The 27,869-nt window shown below is 43.0% G+C and overlaps 1 protein-coding gene across 6 annotated transcripts in view; it reads left to right on the top strand.

Annotated features, from left to right (window-relative positions):
- The first annotated feature begins 599 nt into the window (after positions 1–599).
- Positions 600–27,869, top strand: part of TNIK (TRAF2 and NCK interacting kinase) — a 419,760-nt gene continuing 392,490 nt past the window's right edge. For all 6 annotated transcript variants that reach the window (XM_060099133.1, XM_060099131.1, XM_060099130.1 and 3 more), the window contains exon 1: positions 600–1,019. In XM_060099133.1, the coding sequence (XP_059955116.1) occupies positions 963–1,019 (57 nt within the window). In that variant the 5' untranslated portion in view covers positions 600–962. The remainder of the gene's footprint in view (positions 1,020–27,869) is intronic.

The raw sequence follows: 27,869 nt of genomic DNA, 5'->3' as shown, positions 1-27,869 counted from the left end.
CGGGGGCCGCAGGAGGACCCGACCCAGCGGCAGCTGCAAATTGCCGAAGCGGGGGTCTGGGCGCCCGGCGCGAGTGCGCTTCTCCCCCATTCGTTCCGTGGCTGGAGGCGGACTCCCTTCCTTGCACACAAGTCCTTATATGCACCGGTTGCAGCAGCCCGCGCTACTCCAGCCCCACAAATAATTAATGGGGGAGGGAGGGCGTCGCTCTTTTTCTTTTTCCCTCCGGATTTTTTTTCAACGTTGGAGCATTTGAACCCTGCCGAGAACCCCTCAAAATACGACTGAAGGGCCATTTTGCTGCAGCGCACGAATTGGACACACAAAAATAAAGTCCCCTTGTCCCTACGATAAGCACGGCAGGGTTCAGGAACAGCTCTTTAGATCCAGCCCGATTAGCCCGCAAAACCTGGGCTGAAAGGGTGCGCGCCCCTCCCCCATCCACGTTGGTGCAGAGGGACCGGGTCAGGAAGCGCGGCCTCTCCCCAGTAGGAGACCACGCCTCCTCCGCCTCTTCCCCCCCCGCCCTCTTTACTCCTCCCAGGAAGCGGTGATAGACAGTTCTGTGTGGTTCTCCACCCCCACCCCCCAGCTGAGTGGAGGAGTTGATGTGTCTCATTATAACAGCCAATGCAGCCGCCATCCACGCACAAGCAAAGAAGCATGTCCCATTTAAATACACCCACGCAGCCCCAGCGCCCTTAGCTGCTCAGGGCGCGCAGCCCACACGCACCGCGACTCCGGGCTTGGAGATCCGCGCAGCCTGGGCTCCCGGAGCCGGCGGACTGACGCGCGGAGGATCGCGATCAGGCGCTGTGGGGCCGGGGTGGGCGGGGGAGGCTGGGCCCCGGGCCTCTGGCGCGACACCCGCATGAGGACGCGAGTGAAGTAGACCGAGGTGGAATTTTCAACGGGGAATCTTCGGGGTGGTTTTGGTCCATTTCTCCCGCGAAGAAGTCGACATGGCGAGCGACTCTCCGGCTCGCAGCCTGGATGAAATCGATCTCTCGGCTTTGAGGGTGAGCAGAACATGTTTTCTGATTTCTTTCCAGTGTTTTGGGTCAGGGTGAATGGGCTCGGTGCGTGGAACTGGGGCTCGGGCTGGTGGGCAGAGGCGGGCGAATGCGACGCGAGGGAACCTGGATTCTCTTTTAGATTCGGGGGTTGCTGAGGTGCTCTTGGCTAAGCACCCACAGCAGGGGCTGTGCGGTACGTGTCCTCCTTTGGTGGCAGCCAGAGCTCCCCTGAGAACTCGTGGAGCTTATGCCAGTTTCATCGTAGACCCGTGTAAGAGCATTAAAATGAAAGGCTCGTGTGTGTGTGCGTGCGTGTGTGTGTACACAAGCCCCGGGCAGTCGTCTAGTGCCAAGGCTCTAGACCCCACTGTCCCTTTCTGCAAAAAGAATAACAGCAGCGCGAATAAAGGCACTGGTCCCTCACGTTTTCCAGCTACCTGCTAGATGACACTGTGAGCCTGGCTGTCCCCGAGAAGCCGAACCTGCCGCTCCAAGGGGGCAGCTATTGCTATGCTGGTCTTGTAGCTGGCAACTGCCTCCCCTGCCCCCCCTTTTCTGCCGTCGGCGCCCCGACTCCCTCTCAGCGCTCTCTTAAACGCAGGTCTGCCGCTCACCTTTATTTATCGTTGTAACTCAGCCCTGCCTGTGCTTGCTGACTTTGTGGCTGTGACATTTCAGTTTTATGGCTGAACTTAAGCAGGTGAAAGGGATGTGTTCTCTGCTTTTCCCCAATCAGACCGGAACTCCTGGGAGTGTGAGTGAGAGTGTGTGTGTGTGTGTGTGTTTTCTCTGGGTCTGTGGCTAGTCCTTTGTAAAGCACCTACCCCCACCCCCCTCCAGACCCCCTGGTTTGCATTTACCCTCACGTGAATTGCCTCAGATGCCGTTTCATTGTATTGACTAAGACATCACTGATATAGAATCCATTTTGCTGTTGTTTTGAGATCGGAATACCAGGAATCCTAGTGCAGCCTCGACGCCTCCCCAACCCCCCAAGCCCAACACACTCCTTCGGGGAAGCGGGCAGAGCTTTCTTGCGATGTTAATTAGATGCTGCCTGCCTGGAAGGGGGGAGGGGTGTGGGTGGCAGCAGCAGCGGGGGTCTGAGAAGGATGGGCTACCAATCTTAGCACGGCTTTTTCCTCTCTTGAACTAAAAATAAATTAAAAAAAAAAGCGATTGTATATACATGAGGCAGGAGGGTCGGTGAGACCGAATTGATGGTGGCTCTCAACACAGAGACAGGCAGGATAGGGGAAGCTTGGAAGTTCCCACGCCCTCCTGAAGAATACATTGTTAGATGCTAAATCTTGGGGTTGTATACCTGAATCATCAGTAGTTGCCTTGACATTGCCTTCTCCACTGTTATTTTAAAGAACTACCTTTATGGTCAAAGTGGTACTTTTTCTCTAGTCTCGTTAATCCTCTCTCTCCTGACCTACCCTCCCCTTCTCCTTAATCCTTCCATCTCAGAGGTGAGGTTTCTGGGAGGCAGCCAAGGGGCTGAGAAGGAGCAGAGATGCCATTTGAAATGGCTTTTTTTGATAGTTGGGTAGCAAGAGCTCATTCATGTGTTATTACAGTAAGCTATTTCCCTGGCGCCGAAAGGCCACATTCAGAACCCGCTGCCCCCTGGGCAGCTGGGGGTGGAGGTTGGTAACGGGGTGGGTGCTTTGGCCAAGTCTGTGGCTTCCTGCTTTACAGACTGTGTGTGTTCATTTGCCCTACTTTCTGCGCTGGGAGTTTCTGCCAGCGGGTTAATCAGGTGGATGGATGGCCCAGACTTCAGGGTAGAGGAAAGTGGCAAAGCTGGGGAGGAGGACGGGGCGGGGGGATGGGAGTCTGAACAATGGGCAAGTCTTGCAATTTCCCTGAGCCGGAATCTCAACGTTGCTTCTCTAATGGATAGCGCTCTGATACGATTGTAAGTTGGGCTTGGTCTGGAGGTGTCCCTTGTGGGCTTTTTTCCTGGGGAAGGTTTTCAGAGATACCCAGAGCTTGCAAGCTTATGAGCAACCACAAGGGCTCCTCGGCCGACCTGGAGTTCGATTCACACCTGCGCTTGGGAGATCAGTATTTTGAAAAGATATCTTTGCACAATTCACTGAAATTGCTCTTTGTGGCTTGGGCTTTAGTGCTTTGCCACTGTATTTCTGCCTGCAGGAGGTGTGGAAAGAGGGAGGGCTACAGCCTCCAGCTAGCCCAGGAGATGGGGAACTGCTAGCAGGAGGACTTAAGTGCAGATGTGGGGACAATTGCTTCCCGGAGGTCAGGGGTCTGCGACCAGTCTTGTGGTGGGTAAGTTGTGCAGGCCTGGAGCTGAGTCCAAAGGCCACAGAGGTAAACTCCACAAATCAGAGGGCAGATGATCTTTTTCTGTTTTCCCAGATTAAGAGAGATGGGCTCATGTAGATGAGAGGTCTCATTTGTTCCTAAACCCTCACGAAAGCCTGCCTGCTGAGAACTTCCTGGGGAATGCCTGACCCCTGAAATGCAGCCAAGGTCAGTGGCATCTAGGAGAATTTACTGCAGCCTTACCAGTCCCTTGCTGTTTTGGTGGCTCTTTACACAATCAATGCCCTTTTTGTAAACTCTGTGCTCAATGCATTAAAAGCAGATCCTGTCTGGAGAGGCCTTTATCCTTTCTCACTTTGGGGGCTTATTGTTCTCAGCCAGTGATCCCAGACTGGACCCAGTCTAAATTTTCCCCAAATAGCAACAATGCATAATTTAAACCAGAGCAACCAGGGAAGCACTGATCACTTAAATTATGTAAGATTTGGATGGTTTTAAAAAGTAAGAAAAGAGAGGATGGTTAGAAAAGAGGTGATCTGGATCCAGTTTTATTAGTCCTGATTTTTAGAGCTGTGGAGATAAACTAAGTCTTGAGGGAGAGGAATGATTTCATAGATGTAGAGCTGGAAGAGAATTGTAGAACACTTAGCCACTCCTTTCATTTAATACCTGGGAAGCTGTAGCCCAGAGAGGTCAAGTCTATTGCCCAAGGTCACACAGCCCCCTCCCTGCTTGGAGGTGGGGTGAGTAGGGGAGGGGAGAAGGGTGGTTTGGGGAGAGGATATAGGTTTCCTGACTTCTCATTCAGTGCTCTAAGTCACATTGTCTGTGGCTAAATCAGATATCAATAATACATTTTCTGCCTGAGCACAAAAAAAAAAAAATGGCAGAGAGGAATTATTTCACCAGGGTCATGGAATTTTACTTATCAAAAATAGAGAAACTGCTTCATGCAGGTAAGCTCATAAAACATTAAACCATGGAGCTTTAAAGTATCTTTGGAATTCATCTTGTCCAACCCCTTCAATTCCTCCTCTGCAGGCAAATGACTGTCTGAATCATCTAGGACAGATGGTTGTCCTGCATGGTAACCTCTCTCTCCGTAACCCTTTTCCATCTAAACATATCTCAAGGGGTTGGTCTAGACATACACATTATTCAGATGTCTCTGCATGCAAGGTTTATAGAGTTCTATGTATGTTTTGTATAACCTATGTGGGTACTTATATTCTACCTAGTTTTACGGATATAAACTATCCATGTGGGTGTATGAAATGTATGTATACATACATAGGCTATAGAAAACAATCTACTCATTCAGATGCAGGGCTTGAGTCATTCTTCCTTCAAGATATGACAGTATTAAAAGAAATGAAATGTGCCACCAGTATGCTTTATTGCATAGGAGGTGAGGTCAGCCCAGAAAGCTTTTTGGAGATTAGCATACATCTGAATCTGAGCACCGTGGCCGTCCTTAGCTTGGCCCACAGAGTAAGCCAGTCAAGGCCAAGATTGGCCGGTGCTGACTTCATACTCTTAAGTTTCTGCCAGCACTCACACTCACTTTTCTATTTGAACAGAATTGGATGACCTCTGCTTGTCTTTCTCCCTCTACCCCTCACTCCCTGGTGGGCCTAGATATTTCTTTCTCCATTGAAACCTAGGTTTAAGAATTGACCTCATCTGGAAGACTTGCATGCATTCTTCCTGCTACGCATTTTACGTTTGTATTATAAACGGTATGGGGTTTTCTTTCTACCTGCTCACTAAACTGTGGGCTCCTTGGGGCCAGAGGCTAGGTCTCGTTCATCTCTGAGTCCATAGTCCCAGTTAGTTGAATAAATGAATGAGTTAATGGAGTGGACTGAGCACTGGGTTCTGTGTCCATGTCTTATTAATTCTGTGACTTTGGATCAGTCTTTTGTCCATAATTAACTCAAAAATGGGAATGATCACAACTGCTCGCCTTCCTCATACACAGGTTTCAAAAATCAATAAGCATTTATGGCAGTGCTTTGAAAACTGTAAAGCACTACACAGATATGCTATTCCATGATTAAATAGAATTTTATGGGAAACTTGATTCCACCAACATTTGATCCCAATGATTGTGTGTAACAGAAAATGATCCTGAGAAAAAGATATCAGAAGGTCTTGCATCTTTTTAATAGTACTTTTTCCTTTGAATGTATCAGTATGGCCTTATGTTGACCTCTCATGGTCTCTGTCTGACCCTCTGATGGCCTGGGTTGACCTTTGCTTGAGGTGAGTTCAGCCCAGAAACTTTTTGGAGATTAGCATATTTCTAAACCAGTATCAAGTATCAGCATTATTCATTAAAACCTTTTTCTTTTCTTTTTTTAAAGACTTTTTCTCCTCTTTATGGATTAACCATTATGCAAATAAAAACACATTTATTGTGGCTGTGCCTTTTCAAAGTTTGTGTGTGTGTGAGGTGGGGCAGGGAGTGGGTGCCTGAAATGATAACACTACAAGTCCAGTATTTAAAACCTTCTGGTCAGAGGTCTCATGAGCTTCAAGAAATCTTGAAACATTAGTAATTCATTACCCCAGAGCAATTAATTAAATTTGGTCTTAAATGAGAATTTAGTAATGTTGCATGAATTGCTAAGATAACGGTATCTTAAAATGATAATAGCATAACAGTTTTTAAATTAGATACATGTGCTGTTTTTTAGAGATATTAAACAGGTGTTTTCTTTGCCATGATGTTGCCTCATAATAAAATAGGGTGTAGTGGTAGTTATCAGAACATCAGAGAAATATGTGTAATCATTTTCATTGTTCATTATTAACTGGAGTAATCTTTGTACAAAAACTAATATAAGTCATGGTTTGCTGTTTGCCAAATTATTGCCTTAGGAGGTCATGCAATATTTTGTTGATTAAAGAATACCCAACACTTTTCTTTTATGGGTATATCATATTTTCCCCACTTATCAGTAAGGCTCTTTGAAATATCGTAATTTTGAGTCTTGCTGGTTGGGCCTTTCTTCTTTCTGTGTCTCTGTCTGCCCTGGAATTAATCTTCCATGCCCTTCTTGTTCTACGCCATTCCTTCTTTCAGTGATAGTGGTTCTAAAGCCCACCCAGCTTTGAGCTACTGTGATTGAATCATGGCAGCCCTGACCAGCTGAGCAGAATCAGTCTGAGTCTGCGTTTCTCGTAGAATTTGGGATAACTTGTGTCTGAAAGATGCTTTCATGTTCAGTCGGTTCTTCCATTTCTGTGGTGGGGTGGGGGGGAGTAGCTCTGTGAGAAAAGGGCCTGAACTAGCAGCGTGCTGAGAATTCCCAGAAAATCTGGGTGATAGTTTTGAAAGAAATGTTATTCTGCACATGGAAATATAAGGTTCCTAGCAGAGAGAGACGGGGGACTTAAATAGAAAATGTTGGATGAATTCTGCTTATAATTTCTTCCATTCTGGTTGGAAGCTGATTTCCCTCTAGAGAAAGATGATTCTCCATCCACTTTTTTTACATGCCCAGGCTGCCTCTACTTATCTCAAGGGGGTGCCTGGAAATTCTCAAAACACATTTTATTTTACCCCAACCTTAAACATCTTTCCTTAATATCTGTTGCCTGGGTTCCCTTGTCTCCAGCCTTCTCCTGGCCAGTTTCCCTTGGGCACTGCAGCCACGTTAGTCTTCCTAAAGCACAGTTTCAGTCTGGGTTTTTTTTTAAAATTAATTAATTTATTTATTTATTTTTGGCTGTGTTGGGCCTTCTTTTCTGTGTGAGGGCTTTCTCTAGTTGTGGCAAGCGGGGGCCACTCTTCATCGCGGTGCGCGGGCCTCTCACTATCGCGGCCTCTCCTGCTGCGGAGCACCAGCAGGCTCAGTAGTTGTGGCTCACGGGCCCAGTTGCTCCGCGGCATGTGGGATCTTCTAGACCAGGGCTCGAACCCATGTCCCCTCCATCGGGGGGCAGATTCTCAACCACTGCGCCACCAGGGAAGCCCAGTCTGGGTATTGTTAATTCTCGGCCTTCCCCGCCTCCTCACAGTCTACAGAACAAAGACTAAACTCTTTACTTCAAGACCAGTTAAAATTCAGCTGGGCCCCACACCATCCCCTGCAGTTAACGACCGTTCCTTCTCACCTGCCATAGGGAACAGCTTCCTTCTCCCCATGGATGCTCTTTAGGGGGTGACCTACCTTATTCTCTTTTTCTGTACCTACTACCCCAGCACTCAGCATTCCAATGCCACCTTTTCCACCAAATTTGCCCTGATCCTTTCAGATAGAAATTAGCCCTCTCACTTGTAAATCCTCTCCGAACTGATCTCATAACTTTTTTTTTAGACCTCAGAACTTTCTGTCTTGGCTTATATTTACTACTAGACAGCAAGCTTCATGAAGGCAATGTATTTTTTTTTTTTTTTAAATTATTTATTTATTTGGCTGTGTTGGGTCTTCATTTCTGTGCGAGGGCTTTCTCTAGTTGTGGCAAGCAGGGGCCACTCTTCATCGCGGTGCGCGGGCCTCTCACTGTCGCGGCCTCTCTCGTTGCGGAGCACAGGCTCCAGAAATGCAGGCTCAGTAGTTGTGGCTCATGGGCCCAGTTGCTCTGCGGCATGTGGGATCTTCCCAGACCAGGGCTCGAACCCGTGTCCCCTGCATTGGCAGGCAGACTCTCAACCACTGCGCCACCAGGGAAGCCCGGCAATGTGTATTTTTGATTTTCTTAGGAATCCCACCAGGATGACCTCTGGGGCTCCAGGGTCCGGAAAATGTAGGTTGGGAATGGGAGCAAAGACTGCTGAATTGTTAAAAGTATGTTTAAATTAAAAAAAACTTTTTGTTGTTCTCATTATAAAAGCAATGCATGATCATTGCAGAAAACTTGGAAAATGGAGGAAAAAGAAAAGAATTCATGATTCCCAATGATAGCCACATATATATTTTGGTATATGGCTTAGTAGTTTTTTCTACACATAGCTAAATGGATAGGTTTTTTTTTTTTTTTTTTGCGGTATGCGGGCCTCTCACTGTTGTGGCCTCCCCCGTCGCGGAGCACAGGCTCCGGACGCGCAGGCTCCGGACGCACAGGCTCAGCGGCCATGGCTCACGGGCCCAGCCGCTCCGCGGCATATGGGATCCTCCCAGACCGGGACACGAACCCGCATCCCCTGCATCGGCAGGCGGACTCTCAACCACTTGCGCCACCAGGGAGGCCCTAATTGGATAGTTTTAAAAAATTAAGATTATGTTGTATATATTATCTACAACCTTTTTTTAAAAAAACTTAATAATCAGCCATTTTGCATACTATTAATGTTTTTCTATGGCAAAATTTTTAAAAATTCTTTATCATGGGGAGCTTAAAACTTACGGAAAAGTAGAAAGATTGCTGGAATGCTCTTACATTGCTGGTGGGAATGTAAAATGGTGCAGCCACTTAGGAAAACAGGTCGGCATCTCCTCAAAGTGTTAACTAGAGAGTTACCATGTGCCCCAGCAATTCCAGTCCTAGGTATATACCAAAGAGAATTGAAAACATATATCCACACAAAAACTTGTACACCAATATTTTTAGTAGCCTTATTCATAATAGCCAAAGATAGGAAACAACCTAAACATCCATCAGCTGATGAATGAATGAACAAAATGCATTATATTCATAAGATGGCATATTATTCAGTAATGAAAGGAAGTGCTGATACATGCTATACCATGGATGAACATTATGCTAAGTGAAAGAAGCCAGACACAAAAGGCCACATGTTATATAATTCCATTTATATGAAATGTCCAGAATAGGCAAATGCATAGAGACAGAAAGTAGATTAGGGGTTGCTGGAGCTGGAGGAGAGAGGGTGTAGGAAGAGACTGCTTGTGTCCTGGTCGTGGTGATGGTCGCTCAACTCTGTGCATTTACTAAAAATCACTTGTATACTTCAAAAGGGTGAATTTATGGAATGTCAATTAAATCTAAATAAAATTATTTTTAAAAGTAGAGTAGTGTAATGAGCCCCCAAATTAACAATTTTCCACTTGTACCCAATCTTATTTTATCTACACCCCCATCCTCTTCCTCTCCCATATTATTTTGAAGCATCATATCTTTTCACTTGTAAATATTTCAATATTTCTAAAAGATAAACAATCTTAAAAATCACATAACCACAATACCATAATCATGCCTAAGAAATGTAATTTTTAATTTCTTCATTCAGTCAGTGTTCAAATTTCTAATCATATGTTTTAAGGACCACTTAGCATTTTACTGTGGGGATGCATCATGATATATTTAACCAGTTCCTACTGATGAAACTTTTGGCTATTTCCAACTTTTCAACTCATGCAAATAGTGCTTTGATAATCAAACATTCTTATATATAAGTCTTTGTACACATTATTTTTATACATTATTTATCCTTATACATAAGTCTTTGTATACATCTCTGTTTCCTTAGAATAACTTCTTAGAAGTGCAATTTACAGTGAAAGTTATAAATGATCTTTAAGGCTCTTGACATTGTCGAATTATCTCCCAGTTTCCTGTGAGGTAAGTGTACAGATGAATGCATGAGGCTTGGAAAGATCAATTAATTTACCAAAGGTCATAAAGCTTCTAAATGGCCGAACTTACGATTGACCTACCCTAAAGCCAGTGCCCATAGTAACTCACATGGCCAGTATTTGACTCACGGACCTTGTCATGACATCAGAATTATCTGATGTATTATCTCCCTGGGTTCACAGATTTCCCAGAAGACTTTCGTTTAGGGCATAGGATCTCTTTGATGAGCATAGTTGTGTCTTAAGTGTTATTTCTAAAATATTTCTTCCCTTGTGATTTTGTTTTTTAAATAACCAAGGTCAGCTTAGAACATGTTAATTGTTCTTTTTCTTGTCTAAAAACCTGAAAGCATAAAATATGAACCATTTTGCGATTAGCAGTGATTTCCTTTTACATTGTATATAAGGTACGTTTATGTTTAATCTGCCCTTCTCTTTGGAGAACTATCCAACAAGTGTGTTTGGAAGGCATGTGGAATCAGGCTCAAAGGTTTCCATTTTTTAAGAATTGAAGACCACTGAGTTTGTGATTATCACAGAAGATAGCAAGATGAGAAGACATGTTAGAACAGGAGCCATTCTCAAGCTTTTATCTGCCAGATAATTATTAAAATCAAAATCTGGAGTTACACTTTTTTTCAGACAGATATAGATATTTTAAGATTAGAATGGAGAAAATGGAAGACGGAGTTGGCAGCCAAAAGAGTAAAGAGCCCTGTGTTTTTGACCACAGTCTACTTTCCACCTGGTTTATAAGTAAGAAACTTATAAAATCAACATAACTTTGTGGTTTTCAGTCTTGTGGAGGCCAACTGCCTTGATCTCACTAGATTTTACAACCTAACCCTCCATTTAAAATGCCTATGAATTATTTATACCTAGGGTAAAAATCTGAGCTTCACATGCGCATGGTTTCATCATTTCTACTTCTAGGTGGTTTTTTTTTTGGGGGGGGTGCTTCCTGTAATCAAATTATAGCAGTGTGGTGGTGGAATAGGTTGTAAGCAGTAATTGCAAACTGTATTTAAATAATAATATTTAGCATTTATAGAGCACTTTATATCTCAAAGTACTTGCAAACAATATCTAATTAATACCCTTTCTGATTATAATCTGGATATAAATGCACTTAAATCCAGAACAGGGTCATGAGAAAAGTATGCATTTGAAGTTAATGCTTTAAAAACCTATGCAATAATTGGAGAGTTAGAGCTTGGGATTCTGTTAGATTGTTTGCGTGCATCCTTTTGTTCAGCTTGATGGCAAGTTTAGATTATATCTGCACCTTATCAATGCCTCTGCTTGATTTCTGACCATTAAGAACTGAGGGTTGATCATGGCTTTGGTCCTTACAGACACTAAAATATTAATAATATAAATAAGCTTTAAAATGGGCTCCTTCACCACATTTTGTGCCCTGGCCTCAGATGAAACTCCCATTAGTAAGTGAAATGAAGTGGGGTAGTGGGAGGGAGAACGGCTATGCATTGTGGTTTAGTAATTTCTATCTGAGAAAAATACATTAAACTGCGCAGTAGGATACATCATAAAGAAATGCACTGGAGAAATGAAACATCTTTAGTCTCAACATAGTAATGATTTCTTGCTGTTTTGGGCATGTGTCTGTGTATTGTCCTCTTGCATGTACGTCCTGTGTTGGCAATTTTGAGAGGGTTTGGAGCAAGGACTAGCATGGCTTATCCGTAGATAGAAGAGGATTCTGCGGCTGGTTGATTCTCAGTAAATGTGATCCTGTGCATTGTGATTTTCTAAGAGCTGGTTGACAGGTTAATTGCCTAAACAGTGGTTCTCAAAGTGAGATCCTCGGTTTCAGCAGCTTCAACATTGCCTGACAATGTTGCAGAGTAGGAAATAGTCATTTATATAAGGTAACTGCAACTTTTTCTTAAGGCTTATGGCTTCAAATTGTGGAAGGCACATACTTTTAAGAATGTGGACTTTAAAACTTCACACTAATATTTTATGTGTATGAAGTGTTTGTAACAAAGGGGAATACTTGAAATGGTATCGAGTATCACCTGATACCATTTCAGCTGATAATCCTGGACTGTTCTTTGCATTGCCTTTTTTTTTTTTTTTTAGCAAGTTTATTCAGGGGCCAGAAAAAGCCCCATCTCCATGATCAAGAAGATGCATCCTTCTGGTGTTAATTTCCTGTTTTTCCCTATGGATCTGTAAGGATTCAGTTTAAAGCCCCAGGAGGTGCTGACATTTGCCTAGAAGCTGAAAAAAAGAGTTGTATTCACAAACTCTTTCATCCCTTCTTTTGTTTGCAGTCTGAAATCTTTGGGTTGTTTATTTTTGAGGCTTGGAAAATGGAATGGACATTTGGAATCTAGACAGCAGGTTAGAGGATTTCCTTACAGAGAAATCCCACAGACATTTCTTGTAACAACAATCCATAAACATCTCTGACCTAGCCACAAAGATGCCCTATGTTGTTATTTAATCTACAGTTCTTAGATAAACACACTGCTTATATTGCATGTCTTTTTATTTGGGGGAAGGTTGATGATGATTAAGGTTGTTAAGGCAGCTTTGTACACAACTTGATAATGAGCATGTATCAACATTTTATTTCATACTCACTGCTGGGGTAGATGCTTTTGAAAAACTGAATTCAAAGACCCCTCTTGGAACATCTATTTTAAAGGAGAAAGATATGGTTAGATAATAATCGGTAGAGTGAATATAAAAAATATCTGGGGCTTCCCTGGTGGCGCAGTGGTTGAGAGCCTGCCTGCCGATGCAGGGGACACGGTTCGTGCCCCGGTCCGGGAAGATCCCACATGCCGCGGAGCGGCTTGGCCCATGAGCCATGGCCGCTGAGCCTGCGCGTCTGGAGCCTGTGCTCCGCAACGGGAGAGGCCACAGCAGTGAGAGGCCTGCGTACCGCAAAAAAAAAAAAAAAAAAAAAAAAAAAAATTCTGGTTGAAGATGATTATGTTTTTTGCAGTATTGACAATTAGGGGGACATATCCAACTTTCTCAGGAGAGGTTTTGAATATTATTAAAATATCAGGGAATTGTACAGCATTTAAATCAGAAATGTTAGTTACTCTTTAGATGGGGGAGTGAATTAATTGCATTTTTCAAGGTGTTCTGTGTGGGACCAAGTTTGGGACAGTTTCATTTCTAGTACCGGTCGTGTCTTAGGTTCTGGGGAAACTGTGAACTTGAAATGGCTTCTTTGCAGCCATTTGCACGGTTGAAAGTGTCCTTTGAGTTTGGAAATGCTGTGGTTTTCTATTTGAACCCCTAAGACTCTCTTAGAGGCCAGAGACTGGGTAGTCTTATGTTTCATAAGGTCAAAGCCAAGTGTTTGCTGTTCCTAAAAGGCCACCCCCTCTTCTGTTTTCTTTAACTGGTAATTCTAGCACCCGTCAGAGAGAATACAGTTTTCTTTCCGTGCAATCGAATAAATAAAAGCACTGCTGAGCTCTCCTGCAGTTTTATCCCCAGGTGCTGCTCTGGGAAGAAACTGCACACGCTCTTTGGTGGGAACAATATGTATGTTCTCTCTGTGAGTGTTTCAAAGATGTATCTCATGCTGGTATTGTAGTCAGCATTTCTTGAATATAAACAGCTTTTATTTTTGGAGAAGAACAGATGTAAAAGTGTGAAATACAGAAGTCTACACATCTTGGCAGGGGGAAGGGAAGGAGGAACGGGGTTTCTTTAAAATCATGGTAACCCAATCTTAGTTACTCCTTTGTTTTCCTGAATGACTGAAAATTAGCAGGGGAAATCTCCTGGAACCTGACCAGCTGGGTACCTAAACCTCCACTTAGCTGATTGCACCAGAAAGAGTGCTAGCGGGTAATTAGCATAGGTCCTCCTAGGTCTTCATCTCTAGCAACAAAAAGAGTTCCTCCAAAGGAGGAAACCTGTAGGTGAAGAGAGGAGGTCGTACACATTCAGTGAAATTTATATGACACTTTAAGTAAAATGTTAGAGAGTCAGAGATCCAAGCCCCAGACAGGGTGGGGGGTTGTTTTCTAGATAGGAAAAGTGTGTGTGGAAAGTGTTTGGTGTCCCTCTGTGGTCTCTGAACCAAAGCTCTTGCCAGTCCTCTGGGTGCCCACCCCCTCTTTTATTTTGTGAGTACAGTATGTTTGTAAGAGGTACCTGGGGTTTTCAAAGCAGCAGGGGCATTCCTGTGACTCTTCTGTGTTCCCTTTGGGCCAGGTCTGTTTCTTTTCTTTTCTGGAAGCAGGGTCTCATCTTTGCAGCTCATCACTTGATATAATGCAAGTTGCATCAGATTTAAAGAAATAGTTCCCTGACTTTCTTTCGGGTTCCTGGCTGTGACTGCTGCCTTCTGCAAGTTTCTGCTAGTTTATAGGATTCATAGTTAAGATTTTGTCCCCTGGGAAACTCTGTTTAGTGTGGGAAACACATTCTCGTTTGTCATGGTTCTTGATAACTCCCCTTTGACAAATATTTTTGTCAAATGTTCTATGATTAGGTCTATATAGTTTTTTTTGGTATTGCGTTTTGATACTAAATGATTTCAAGCATGTTTCAAAAGAACATCTCTGATAATTTCTTTTCTAAATTTCAGCGAAATTTGGAATGTGAATAAATTACAAGGCCACAGGAACTCCCCAGTTCACAGAGATGCTAGTTCCAACCTTATTCAGGCTCTGCTTCATGCTGTAATAAATGTGAATCTGGATTTTAGAATATACTTGAGAATGTGGATAAACTGGAATGCTCATATGTTGCTGGTGGGAATGTAAAATGGTTAAGCCATGTTGGAAAACAGTTTGGCTGTTCCTGAAAAAGTTAAACATAAATTTATTATATGACCTAGTAATTCCACTTCTGAATATCCACCCAAGAGAAATGAAAACATATGTCCAGGCAAAAAAGCTGTACAGAGCAGCATTATTCATAATAGCCAAAAAGTAGAAATGACCCAAATGTCTAGCAACTGATGAAGAGGTAAACAAAATGTGGTGGAAGATGATGGAATACTCTTGAGCAGCAAGAAGGAATTGCTTCATGCTACAACATAGATGTGAAAGAAGCCAGACACAAAAGATCATATACTGTATAATTCCATTTAGATGAAATGCCCAGAAAAGGTAAATCTATAGAGACAGAAAGTAGATTACTGGTTGGTTAGGGTTGGAGAAGAAAGCGGGGAGTGATTGCAAATGGGCATGTGGGATCTTTTTGAAGAAACAGAATATGTTCTAAAATTGGATGGTGGTAACATGAGTGAATTATACCTCAATAAAGCTGTTAAAATGTAATATGCCTGAGACATTACTTCATAGTTGGACCAGCTCCATACACTATGAGGGCAAATTCCCCAGTCTGGTCACTCTGGTATTTCTAGGAAGGCCTTCTCTTCAATACCTTGAGGGATGGGGACTCTGGTCCTATCTTCTGCTTTCTGCTTACCTTCATGTCATCCCTTCGAGAACTTTATAATTCTTACTGTAATAATTTCCTTCAAGATAAAGTAGATGAGGCCCAGATAACTTATCTCTTCTTCCAAAGAAAGGAGAACTTTGGAGCCAGGACTAGGGTAACTACAGTAGTTCTCTCTTATCCACGGGGGATACATTCCAAGACCTCCAGTGGACGCTTGAAACAGCAGGTAGTACCGAATCCTATGTATACTATCTTTTTGCCTATACACACCTACCTATGACAAGTTTAACTTATAAATTAGGCATATAAGAGATTAACTACAGTAAGTCATAATAGGCTCAAAGTGAGAGATTGGTTCAAGATGGCAGAGTAGAAGGACGTGCACTCACTCCCTCTTGTGAGAGCACTGGAATCACAACTAACTGCTGAACGACATCAACAGGAAGACACTGGAACTCACCAGAAAAGATACCCCACATCCAAAGACAAAGGAGAAGCCACAATGAGATGGTAGGAGGGGCGCAGTCACAATAAAATCAAATCCCATAACTGCTGGGTGGGTGACTCACAAACTGGAGAACACTTATACCACAGACGTCCACTCACTGGAGTGAAGGTTCTGAGCCCCACGTCAAGCTTCCCAACCTGGGGGTCTGGCAACGGGAGGAGGAATTCCTAGAGAATCAGACTTTGAAGGCTAGCGGGATTTGATTGCAGGACTTTGACAGGACTGGGGGAAACAGAGACTCCACTCTTGGAGGGCACACACAAAGTAGTGTGCACATCGGGAACCAGGGGAAGGAGCAGTGACCCCATAGGAGACAGAACCAGACCTACCTGCTAGTGTGGGAGGGTCTCTTGCAGAGTTGGGGTTGGCTTTGTCTCACCGCGAGGACAAGGAAGCTGGCAGCAGAAGCTCTGGGAAGCACTGCTTGGCGTGAGCCCTCCCAGAGTCCGACGTTAGCCTCACGAAACAGCCGGGGTAGGCTCCAGTGTTGGGTCGCCTCAGGCCAAACAACCAACAAGGAGGGAACGCAGCCCCACCCATCAGCAGACAAATGGATTAAAGTTTTACTGAGCTCTGCCCACCAGAGCAACACCCAGCTCTACCCACCACCAGTCCCTCCCATCAGGAAGCTTGCACAAGCCTCTTAGATAGCCTCATCCACCAGAGGGCAGACAGCAGAAGCAAGAAGAACTATAGTTCTGCAGCCTGTGGAAGAAAGACCACATTCACAGAAAGATAGACAAAATGAAAAGGTAGAGAACTTTGTACCAGATGAAGGAACAAGATAAGACCCCAGAAAAACAACTAAATGAAGTGGAGATAGGCCACCTTCCAGAAAAAGAATTCAGAATAATGATAGTGAAGATGATCTAGGACCTCATTCTGGAAAAAGAATGGAGGCAAATGTCAAGAAGATGCAAGAAATTTTTAACAAAGACCTAGAAGAATTAAAGAACAAACAAACAGAGATGAACAATACAATTACTGAAATGAAAAATACACTGGAAGGAATCAATAGCAGAATAACTGAGGCAGAAGAACGGATAAGTGACCTGGAAGACAGAATGGTGGAATTCACTGCCACAGAACAGAATAAAAAAAAAGAATGAAAAGAAATGAAGACAGCCTAAGAAACCTCTGGGACAACATTAAATGCAACAACATTCACATTATAGTGGTCACAGAAGGAGAAGAGAGAGAGAAAGGACCCAAGAAAATATTTGAAAAGATTATAGTTGAAAAGTTCCATAACATGGGAAAGAAAATAGACACCCAAGTCCAGGAAGTGCAGAGAGTCCCAGGCAGGATAAATCCAAGGACAAACACTCTGAGACACATAGTAATCAAATTGACAAAAATTAAAGACAAAGAAAAATTATTGAAAGCAGCAAGGGAAAAACGACAAATAACATACAAGGGAACTCCCATAAGGTTAACAGCTGATTTCTCAGCAGAAACTCTACAAGCCAGAAGAGAGGGGCACAATACATTTAAAATGATGAAAGGGAAGAACCTACAACCAAGATTACTCTACCGGCAAGGATCTCATTCAGATTCGATGGAGAAATCAAAAGCTTTACAGACAAGCAAAAACTAAGAGAATTCAGCACCATCGAACCAGCTCTACAACAAATGATAGAGGAACTTTTCTAAGTGGGAAACACAAGAGAAGAAAAGGACCTACAAAAACAAACCCATAACAATAGAAAATGGTAATAGGAACATACATATCAATAATTACCTTAAACATGAATGGATTAAATGCTCCAACCAAAGGACACAGGCTTGCTGAATGGATACAAAAACAAGACCCATATATATGCTGTCTACAAGAGACGCACTTCAGGGCTTCCCTGGTGGCGCGGTGGTTGAGAGTCCGCCTGCTGATGCAGGGGACACGGGTTCGTGCCCCGGTCCGGGAGGATACCACGTGCCACGGAGTGGCTGGGCCCGTGGGCCATGACCACTGGGCCTGCGTGTCCGGAGCCTGTGCTCCGCAGCAGGAGAGGCCACAGCAGTGAGAGGCCCGCGTGCCGGAAAAAAAAAAAAAAAAAAAGAGACGCACTTCAGACCTAGGGACACAAACAGACTGAAAGTGAGGGGATGGAAAAAGATATTTCATGCAAATGGAAATCAAAAGAAAGCTGGAGTAGCAATACTCATAGAAGATAAAACAGACTTTAAAATAAAGAATGTTACAAGAGATAAGGAAGGACACTACATAATGATCAAGGGATCAGTCCAAGAAGAAGATATAACAATTATAAATATAGCACCCAACATAGGAGCACCTCAATACATAAGGCAACTGCTAACAGCTATAAAAGAGGAAATCGACAATAACCCAATAATAGTGGGGGACTTTACCACCTCCCTTACACCAATGGACAGATCATCCAGACAGAAAATTAATAAGGAAACACAATAGACCAGGTAGATTTAATTTTAAATTTAAATGACACAATAGACCAGGTAGATTTAATTGATATTTATAGAACATTCCATCCAAAAACAGCAGATTACACTTTCTTCTCAAGTGCACACGGAACATTCTCCAGGACAGATCACATCTTGGGTCACAAATCAAGCCTCGGTAAATTTAAGAAAATTGAAATCATATCAAGCATCTTTTCCGACCACAACGCTATGAGATTAGAAGTCAATTACAGGGAAAAAAATGTAAAAAACACAAACACATGAAGGTTAAACAATACGTTACTAAATAACCAAGAGATCACTGAAGAAATCAAAGAGGAAATCCAAAAATACCTAGAGACAAATTACAATGAAAACACAACAATCCAAATCTTACAGGATGCAGCAAAATCAGTTCTAAGAGGGAAGTTTATAGCAATACAATCCTACCTCAAGAAACAAGAAAAATCTCAAACAATCTAATGTTACACCTAAAGGAACTAGAGAAAGAAGAACAAACAAATCCAAAGTTAGTAGCAGGAAAGAAATCATAAAGATCAGAGCAGAGATAAATGAAATAGAAACAAAGAAGACAATTGCAATGATCAATAAAACTAAAAGCTGGTTTTTTGAGAGGATAAACACAATTGATAGGGCTTCCCTTGTGGCACAGTGGTTGAGAGTTCGCCTGCCAATGCAGGGTACATGGGTTCATGCCCCGGTCCAGGAAGATCCCACATGCCGCGGAGCGGCTGGGCCCGTGAGCCATGGCCGCTGAGCCTGTACGTCTGGAGCTTGTGCTCTGCAACGGGAGAGGCCACAACAGTGAGAGGCCTGCGTACCGCAAAAAAAAAAAAAAAAAAAATTGATAAACCTTTAGCCAGACTCATCAAGAAAAAGAGAGAGAGGACTTAAATCAATAAAATAAGAAATGAAAAAGGACAAGTCACAACAGACAGTGCAGAAATACAAGGCATCCTAAGAGACTACTACAAGCAACTCTATGCCAATGAAACAGACAACCTGGAAGAAATGGACAAATTCTTAGAAAGGTATGACCTTCCAAGGCTGAACCAAGAAGAAATAGAAAATATACACAGACCAATCATAAGTAATGAAATTGAAACTGTGATTAAAAATCTTCCAAAAAAAGTAGCTGCTGCTGTTAATTTTTAAATAAGCATATATATATGTGTGTGTGTGTGTAACTGAGTCACTTTGCTGTACACTTGAAACTAACACAACATCTTTAATTAACTATACTTCAATTAAAAAAAACAAACTAAAAAAACTAAAAAAAAAATCATCTATATTTTGAACCTAATGTGCAGAAGGGGTACTGGAAGGCCTCTGCTAGGGATTCGTGTTGGCCATAACATGTTTGTTTTGAAGGTGTAGCTTGGGTTGTAACCGTTTTTAAGAAGGCACCTGGGGACTTCCCTGGTGACACAGTGGTTAAGAATCCGCCTGCCAATGCAGGGGACACGGGTTCAAGCCCTGGTCTGGGAAGATCCCACACGCCGCAGAGCAACTAAGCCCATGAGCCACAACTGCTGAGCCCACATGCCACAGCTACTGAAGCCCACGCGCCTAGAGCCCATGCTCCGCAACAAGAGAAGCCACCTCAATGAGAAACCCGTGCACCACTATGAAGAGTAGCCCCTGCTCGCTGCAACTAAAGAAAGCCCACACGCAACAATGAAGACCCAATGCAGCTAAAAATAAATAAATAAATAAATATTTAAAGAAAGAAAGAAAGAAAATAAGTCATAATAAAATAGAACAATTATAACAATATACTGAAACAAAAATTATGTGAATGTGGTCTCTCTCTCAAGATACCTTGTAGAAATTTAATGCCTTTTCCATCTCAACTAAGCACTTATCACACACTGTGGCCATAACTTTTGCAGTCTGAGGTGCAACAGCAAAACTAGTATGAATTTCTTTTTCCTTCTTTACAGTTTCACAGGTAGAAGATTTGTTCTTACCATAGATCTTACCATAGATACATAAATGTATCTGCATACAATTTTTTTTCTTTCCTTATTAAGTTGAGGACTTTCACCTTCTCACTTAAAGCAAGCACTTTATGGCTTCTCTTTGGCAGATGTGAATGACCACCATGACTAATCTTGCATTGTGGGGCTATTATTAAGTAGAAAGGGTAACTTGAACACAAACACTGTGATAATGTGACAGTTGATTTGATAAAGAGGTGGCTACCAAGTGACTAAGGAGCAGATACACTGGACAAAGGGATGATTCAAGGCTCAGCAAGATGAAGCAGGACGGCAAGATTTCATCACACTACTCAGAGGGTGCACAATTTAAAACTTATGAATCGTTTATTTCTGGAATGTTCCGTTTGACATTTTCAAACCGTGGTAGACTGCAGGTAACTGAAACCACAGAAACTGAAACTGTGGAGAAGTGGGGACTACTGTACTCCTGTCTGAAACCGTTCCGTACTGAACGACTCTCAAAATGTTTCAGGCTGCGCCTCGTCCCTGTGCTGGTCCCTCTGCCTGACTTCTCCTCCAGTCCCTACTGTTGACAGATAATTTGTCTTCCCACCCCTCCCCGAGAGGAGACTGTAATCTCTACAAAGACAGGACCTAGGTTTTGTTTTTCCTCATATCTAATTCTCAATGAAATGATTTCTCATGACTTACAGCCCAAGGCCAAAGTCTTTAATTTAGGAAGGCCTTCTATGATCTGACTATTCCTCACTTCTTTATAATATCAGCAGTCACCACTCCCTCTCTACATACTAACCCAGTGATTTTCAAATTGTAATGAGTTGTGGAGTCACTTCAATGGGTTACAGCCAGCTTTGGAAAAAAATGTATTAGAATGGAGTAGACAAATATTACTGTGCATGTACTGTATTGTATATGTGTGTATTTGGTCACAATGTAGAATTGTAGAATGTATTTCTTACAGTGTACCAGGACCAGAAGTTTGAAGTTCACTGCTCCAGCTCAGTCCATAGGAATGCATGAGACCTATTAGAGGGATTTTCATTTGCAGGTTCTAGTTCAGTAGTTAAGCCGGGGGCCCACAGATCTGTACCTCTGTGGCCCTCCCATAATTCAGATGTGTGTGGTCTGCATTCTAAGAAACTGTAACAGACCGCAGTTGCTAGTTGCTAGCTGATTTAGACCTCTTGTTCATTTATTAAACACCCACTAGGAGATAGGATCAATGCCATGGCCCTGGACACAGTGGTGGGACACAGGAGCTACAGTCCAGCTGAAAGACAAAGAGTGTAGGCTGTGGCTTCTTCTACTTGGGAACCCCCCACCCCCCATCTTTGCTCCATCAACTCTGTGATTTTTTAAATACATTTATTTATTTATTTATTGGCTGCGTTGGGTCTTCGTTGGTGCGCGTGGGCTTTCTCTAGTTGCGGCGAGCAGAGGCTACTCTTCGTTGCAGTGCATGGGCTCTAGGCCCACGGGCTTCAGTAGTTGTGGCATGCAGGCTCAGTAGTTGTGGCGCATGGGCTTAGTTGCTCTGTGGAATGTGGGATCATCTCGGACCAGGGCTCGAACCCGTGTCCCCCGCATTGGCAGGTGGATTCTTAACCACTACGCCACCAGGGAAGTCCCTAACTCTGTGATTAACAGCTATTTGTCTTTCAAATTTCAACTCAGAAGAGTTAAACATGACTTCTGCTACTTTTTATAAAGTTCAATGACATTGGTATCTGGGTAGAGATTCAAGGAAGATGAGAAGCCGAAAGGAGCTATGATCACTTGAGAAAAGGGATCAGTGAGACCAGAGAAGCTGAGCTCTAGGGGTGACAGTGGGGGACTGAAAGGGTCAGTTGTCACAGAGGAATGAGTTGCTGGAAATGACAGTAGCCACCATAGCCATGGAACAGCCTCTGGGAGATGTGGGAAAGGAAAGAGGCTTGGGAATGTCCCAGAAATAGCAGAACTGGGAGGGGGCTCAGAGCCAATTATCATTGTGGTCATCCCCCAGGCTGGCATGACCTTGATCTGAAACAGAGACAGAGGAGGAACCGTGGACACAGTCATATTCTGCATAGGAAACCTGTAAGGAGCAGCGTACAGGCTTGTACCATCTGGTGTGCGCCTGTGAGGTTGGGGAGAGTATGATCCCTCCTTCTGAGCAGCTGGGATACAGGCTGGAATGGCCATGAAACCAGTGGAAACTGAGCGGAGGTTTAGCGTTTGGTGGCTGCTTGTGCCAGGTGTTGAGCCGGGGGCTGGCAGGCAGGTGGCACAGGCTGGTGGCTCATGCTGGCCTTGGTTAGGGCAGAGATTTGGTCCTCAGCTTTGCAGTTCTCAGACGTGATGTAGTCAGGGTACCAAGTTCCAAGTCACACAAACACATGGATGCACCTGACACTGATGTGGAACACGATTTATATAATAATAATAATAATAATAATAATAGTAATACCAATATTAAGATCTAATACCTTTTTAGACCACTTGCCATGTATGAGGCATGGGCTAATTATTATAAAATCTGGTCTTATTGATGCTTTTTGTGATATGTACTATATTATTCTTCTAATTTTACAGATGTGGAAACTGAGGCTTAGGTTAAAAGACTTGTTGAAAATGATGGAGCCTGGTTTTGAACTCAGGGTGGTCTGATTTTGAAAAAAATTAATTAATTGGTTTACATTTGTATCCTTTATTATACCTATCACATAATTCATTGATGGGCACGCTTTTGGGGTTAGCCTGTTTGGATCCTGCAGCTTCACTGTGCACCGAATAGATAGGGGACTTGTTTTACCATTTCGTGTTTTTAGCCTGTAAGAGGAGAAATTGTGATACTGGGAAATGAAACCTTAAGAAAGTGCAGTGGCTCCAAAGATATTGAAAAACCCATGTACCAGGCAGCTGTGAGACCTAATGTTGCCATTATTTGAACCCTCCTAGGGTCTTAGGAAGTTCAGTGGGAAGAAGCAGAGAGGGGTTTTGAGATGGTGAAATGGCCTTTAATTATTGCTTTTCTGTCTCCTCTCAGACTTTAAAGTGGTTCATTAACACAGCAGACTATAAACCTCTTTATAAGCACAGGCCCGGTAAATGGGACACCAGTGAATTTTTATTGGTGACAAGTCACAGTGAATGTACAGCAATTATATTCCCAATTTTGTGCCATGGACTTTAAAAGGCACTGCATGTGGGGCAGCTTCACCAACGACTAGCAGGAAGCCAGGGTAAAGGACATTGTGTTACATCGTGGTACTGGATAGCTAGCTCCTAATCAGCTGGGTGTCCATCCCCTGGATTTCCTCAGCACCTGTCATTTGTGGCACATTGTGGGCACTCGGATATCTGCTGAATGAGGTCATCTGAAACCTTCGAAGCTTACTTTGGAGAAGTGTATGAAAGAGAAAGATTCTCTCCCCAACCGAGGGGCATCGGATGAAGTTCCAGGATTGCTTCTTGGTGTGGTCAGCAGATGAGGGGTTTCAGTTACCTAATAAGAGCTGGGAATGATGGGGCCAGCCCTGGCAGTAGACTCACTGACTGCTGTGGGAGAGAGTTCTGCCCTTGGCTGGTCTGCTCTGGGACAGAAGGAAGGACTGAGCTATTCTTCGTTGGCTAAGGTGCTTGAGTATCTCCTGCAGCTATAAATCCCAGAGCGTCCCAGAAGCAGAGAGGTATTAGCCTAGAACTAAGTCTTGGGGGCATAAGAAAAAAGCTCTTTTCCTTTGTCTATGCTGAAGTCTGTCTATTTTGTTTGTTTTATTTTCAACTTGTAAATATTGATTAGCTTTAGTGAGTGCTTTCTGGATCTTGTGGTCCCTTTCTTACAGATGTAGGGGGGTAAGGCCCATGGCAGTTAACTGGCATTCAGGGAACAGAGCAAGCTAGAGGGGGAGCTTTTCCCATCAGGTCTGCAGATTACAGTTCAGCAACAAGCCTATCCCCATGTCTCCATGTTCTCTACCGGGTATTGCCTGTTAAGCTTGGATACTTGTTTCTTTTACAAATGCAGACTGCTGCACTTCACAGTAATTAGCCGATATGACTGTAATGGAGTCTGGCTTCATTGGATAGAATCTTTGAAATCAAGTGTATTAAATTGACTCTTCCTTTCTCGGGTGATAATGAGTAGAAATTCCTGCTATAAACATAGAATTAATAGATTCTAAGCTTTTATAGGCTTTGGGGCAGTAATAAAAGGAGAGGGGAGGGACTTCCCTGGCGGTCCAGTGGTTAAGACTTCGCCTTCCAATGCAGGGGGTGCAGGTTTGATCCCTGGTCAGGGAGCTAAGATCCCACATGTCTCGTGGCCAAAACATAAAACAGAAGCAATATTGTAACCAACTCAATAAAGACTTTAAAAATAGTCCGTATCAAAAAATAAATTAATTAAAAAAAAAAAGGAGAGGGGAAATGGCGTGTATACAGCCACACTTGATTTCATTCTTTCTGAGATGTGTTGAGATTCTTGAGAACCTGGCCGAGTGATCCCAAGGGGGCAGATGTACCAAGGGCTCTGTGTGAGGATGGGAAAGGGTAGCGAAGTGGATCCACTGCTTATTCCGATGCAGATGTGTGCTGGAAAGGTCAAATCTTCAACTTGTTCTCAGTCCTTCTAAAATCAGGGAGTGTCAATGAATGATGGTGGCCCCTGGCATCCGGTTAGGATTCTCCAGATGACACCTTGGCAGTGAATTCAACCAGAACATTTTTGGCAGTTCCACGGAGAGTAACCTGTATGAGAGGTGACCAAGACACAATTTGGGCTTATCTCATTTGTTTTCAGAGTCACAAGAAGCAGAATGGCTTAGAGGTTACATCAGGGATCTGACTCTGGATTTGAGTCCTGGCCCTACAGCTTAAAAGCTTTGCAACTTGGGGCAAGTTGCGTAAATTCTCTAGGCTTTCTCCACACCTGTTAAATGCAGATAATAATAGTATACCTAGGGATATTGTAAGAATTTAAAAAACATATTTCATTACAGCAGAAGTTAACACTACATTGTAAATCAACTATACTTGAATAAAATAAATTTAAAAATAAAAAAATCCGTATTTCATATAAAGTACTTAGGACAGTGCTTGCCATATTACAAATGCATGATAAAGTGTTCAACACACTCAATACCAGCATCATTTTTTCAAATAATTGGAAAGCCCGCCATGAATCTGGAGCAGAGAAAGCAACTGGGTGTATCTACGTAGGTAGGTTCACAAGGTATAGGTTCTGCTCTCAAGGAGCCCAAAGTGAGAGTTAGAGACAGATAGAAAAATAGATATATTCATTAGGAGCACTGGGGTGGATGGTTAGTTGTATAGAGGCAAGGAATGTGGGGGAAGTGGACTAAGATGGGTGCTGAGATGTCCAGGGAGCTGAAATACCTTGAAGAAATTCACAAGGATTCTGTGGTGGGAGTGCCAGTGATACAAAACACTGATGTGGATGAAGTATGGGTTGTTCCTTAGAAGTAGGCTTTGCATCTTTCCTGTGCTCTTCTGCCTTGCTGTCCCCACCCCAGAACAAGCTTTCTCTCCTGCTTGCCACCCTCTGACTCCAGCCTTTCTGTCTTCAATTTTTCTGTTATAGGATATGAAAAAAATCATACGTGTACGAAGAGTTGTTTATTAGTAAGCAGCAGTGTATGTGTCCTGCTTTGTATGAGAAAGTCTAAAAATTGCTAATCAGTATGGAACTGAAAACTTTAAAAAAATAATTAATTAATTTGGCTGTGCTGTGTGGCATGTAGGATCTTAGTTCCCCGACCAGGGATTGAACCCGTGCCCCCACTCGTGGAAGCACTGAGTCTTAACCTCTGGACCACCAGGGAAGTCCCTGGAACTAAAAACTTTTAAGCTTTAAAATACCCTTGCTTCTGTTTCAGGAAATCTGTGAATACAACATATTAGTAGGCCAAAGGATATTAACTCTGGAATTATTTCAACTGCCATCAAAGATATGGGTAAAATTTAGTAGTCATTCTTGATTTAAAGACAAAACAAAACAAAAAAACACTACTCTTATTAAACTAACTCTTACTTTCCCTATTACTCTTATTAATAGGGGGGTTCTTCTTAACTTAGTAGAGAATGTGTCTGAAACCAACAGCCCACCTCATATCTAGTTGTTAAAAACCAGAAACTCTGTGGGCAACACTGTTGATTACCAGCCTATCAGCCATTCCCATCTCCTTTCTTGCTGTCAAAGCTCTGAGTTTGTTTTGGTTTTTACCCCTCCCATGTTCTCAGGGGAGTGGACCTCCTCCCCAGCCCCAGCATAGAGGGGGTGGAATAGATTAAGCCAGTCCCTTGGCTTCTGTTTTTTTGTTGTTGATGATGAGTTTAGGCAAGTCATGTGACACAACCCTGGCCAGTGAGGGGCCTGGGGGAATCCTTCCTGGGAGCTCCTGGGAAGGCTTTCCTCACTTTTACAAATGGATTTGTACAAACGAGACTTTCCCTGTCCTGGACTTGGAAATCGTCTGTAAGACTGTGATGCTTAGATTTGCTGGAGCCATCTGGTAACCAGGAGGGGAGAGCTTGGAGAGTCACAGAAAAACGGACTCAGGTCCCTACCTTGTTGGGCAGCTGAATTAATCAACCCTGGAACTGGCCTGATTCCAGACGTCATATTATACTAGCTAACAATTTCCTCATTGTTTAAGCCACTTGTAGTTGTGTATTCTTTTACTTGCAGTTGCAAACATCCTAATTGATATATATTTCTTTTGAAATCAGGGACCGCAGAAGGACGTTAGGGTTAAGATAAGGATCAATAATTACATAAAATCTGGAAATTCTAGCCATTTGAAATAAGGCAAGGCATAGAAGAAACAAGAGTTATAAGTATTAGATGATAGGGACAATATCGTCATTTTATACAAATGGTGCCTTTAAAACTTAGGAGAGTCAACGGAAAAAAATTATTAGAACAGTAATAATTCAGTGTGGTTGGTTACAAAATAAGTATACATAAATCAGTAGCATTCTTATTAGCCAGACAAAATAACCAATTAGAAAATACGTTTGAAAAAAATGATAGCTTTAATAACAAAAATGGCAAAATATATGGGAATAAATTTATCAAGAGCTCTGCAGGACCTATTTGAAGGAAAATTTAAATCACAGCAAGGAGTATACTGAAGACTTGAGTCAATGCAGAGATACCCCATGTTCCAGGATAGCAGACTTAGTAATGTAAAGGTATCTATTCTTCTCATGTGAATATGGGATTTCAATAAAAATATCAAGCAGGAATTTGTTTTAGGACTTGGCAAAATGATTCTAAATGTCATCTGAAAGAATTATCAGACAAGAACAGCTTCCGAGCCTCCCGGTAAAACTTGTTTCTGTCATTTGTGTTTGTGTGTGTTATAAATGTCTACATTGTATTATTTGCTGTATAAAAGTTTTAACAGTTATAACTTCATAGTAGATTAAGATTTTTATTAATATAAAAACACTCTGAGGGCTTCCCTGGTGGCGCAGTGGTTGGGAGTCTGCCTGCCGATGCAGGGGACACGGGTTCGTGCCCCGGTCTGGGAGGATCCCACATGCCGCGGAGCGGCTGGGCCCGTGAGCCATGGCCGCTGAGCCTGTGCGTCTGGAGCCTGTGCAACGGGAGAGGCCACAGCAGTGAGGGGCCTGCGTACCGCAAAAAAACCCCAAAAAAACCCAAAACACTCTGTCCCAGGTAATGACTTTT

The sequence above is a fragment of the Mesoplodon densirostris genome, chromosome 5 (assembly GCF_025265405.1).
Source record: "Mesoplodon densirostris isolate mMesDen1 chromosome 5, mMesDen1 primary haplotype, whole genome shotgun sequence".
NCBI lineage: Eukaryota > Metazoa > Chordata > Mammalia > Artiodactyla > Ziphiidae > Mesoplodon > Mesoplodon densirostris.
The sequence above is the reverse complement of the archived record's forward strand: the minus strand, read 5'-3'. Positions and strand labels throughout refer to the sequence as shown.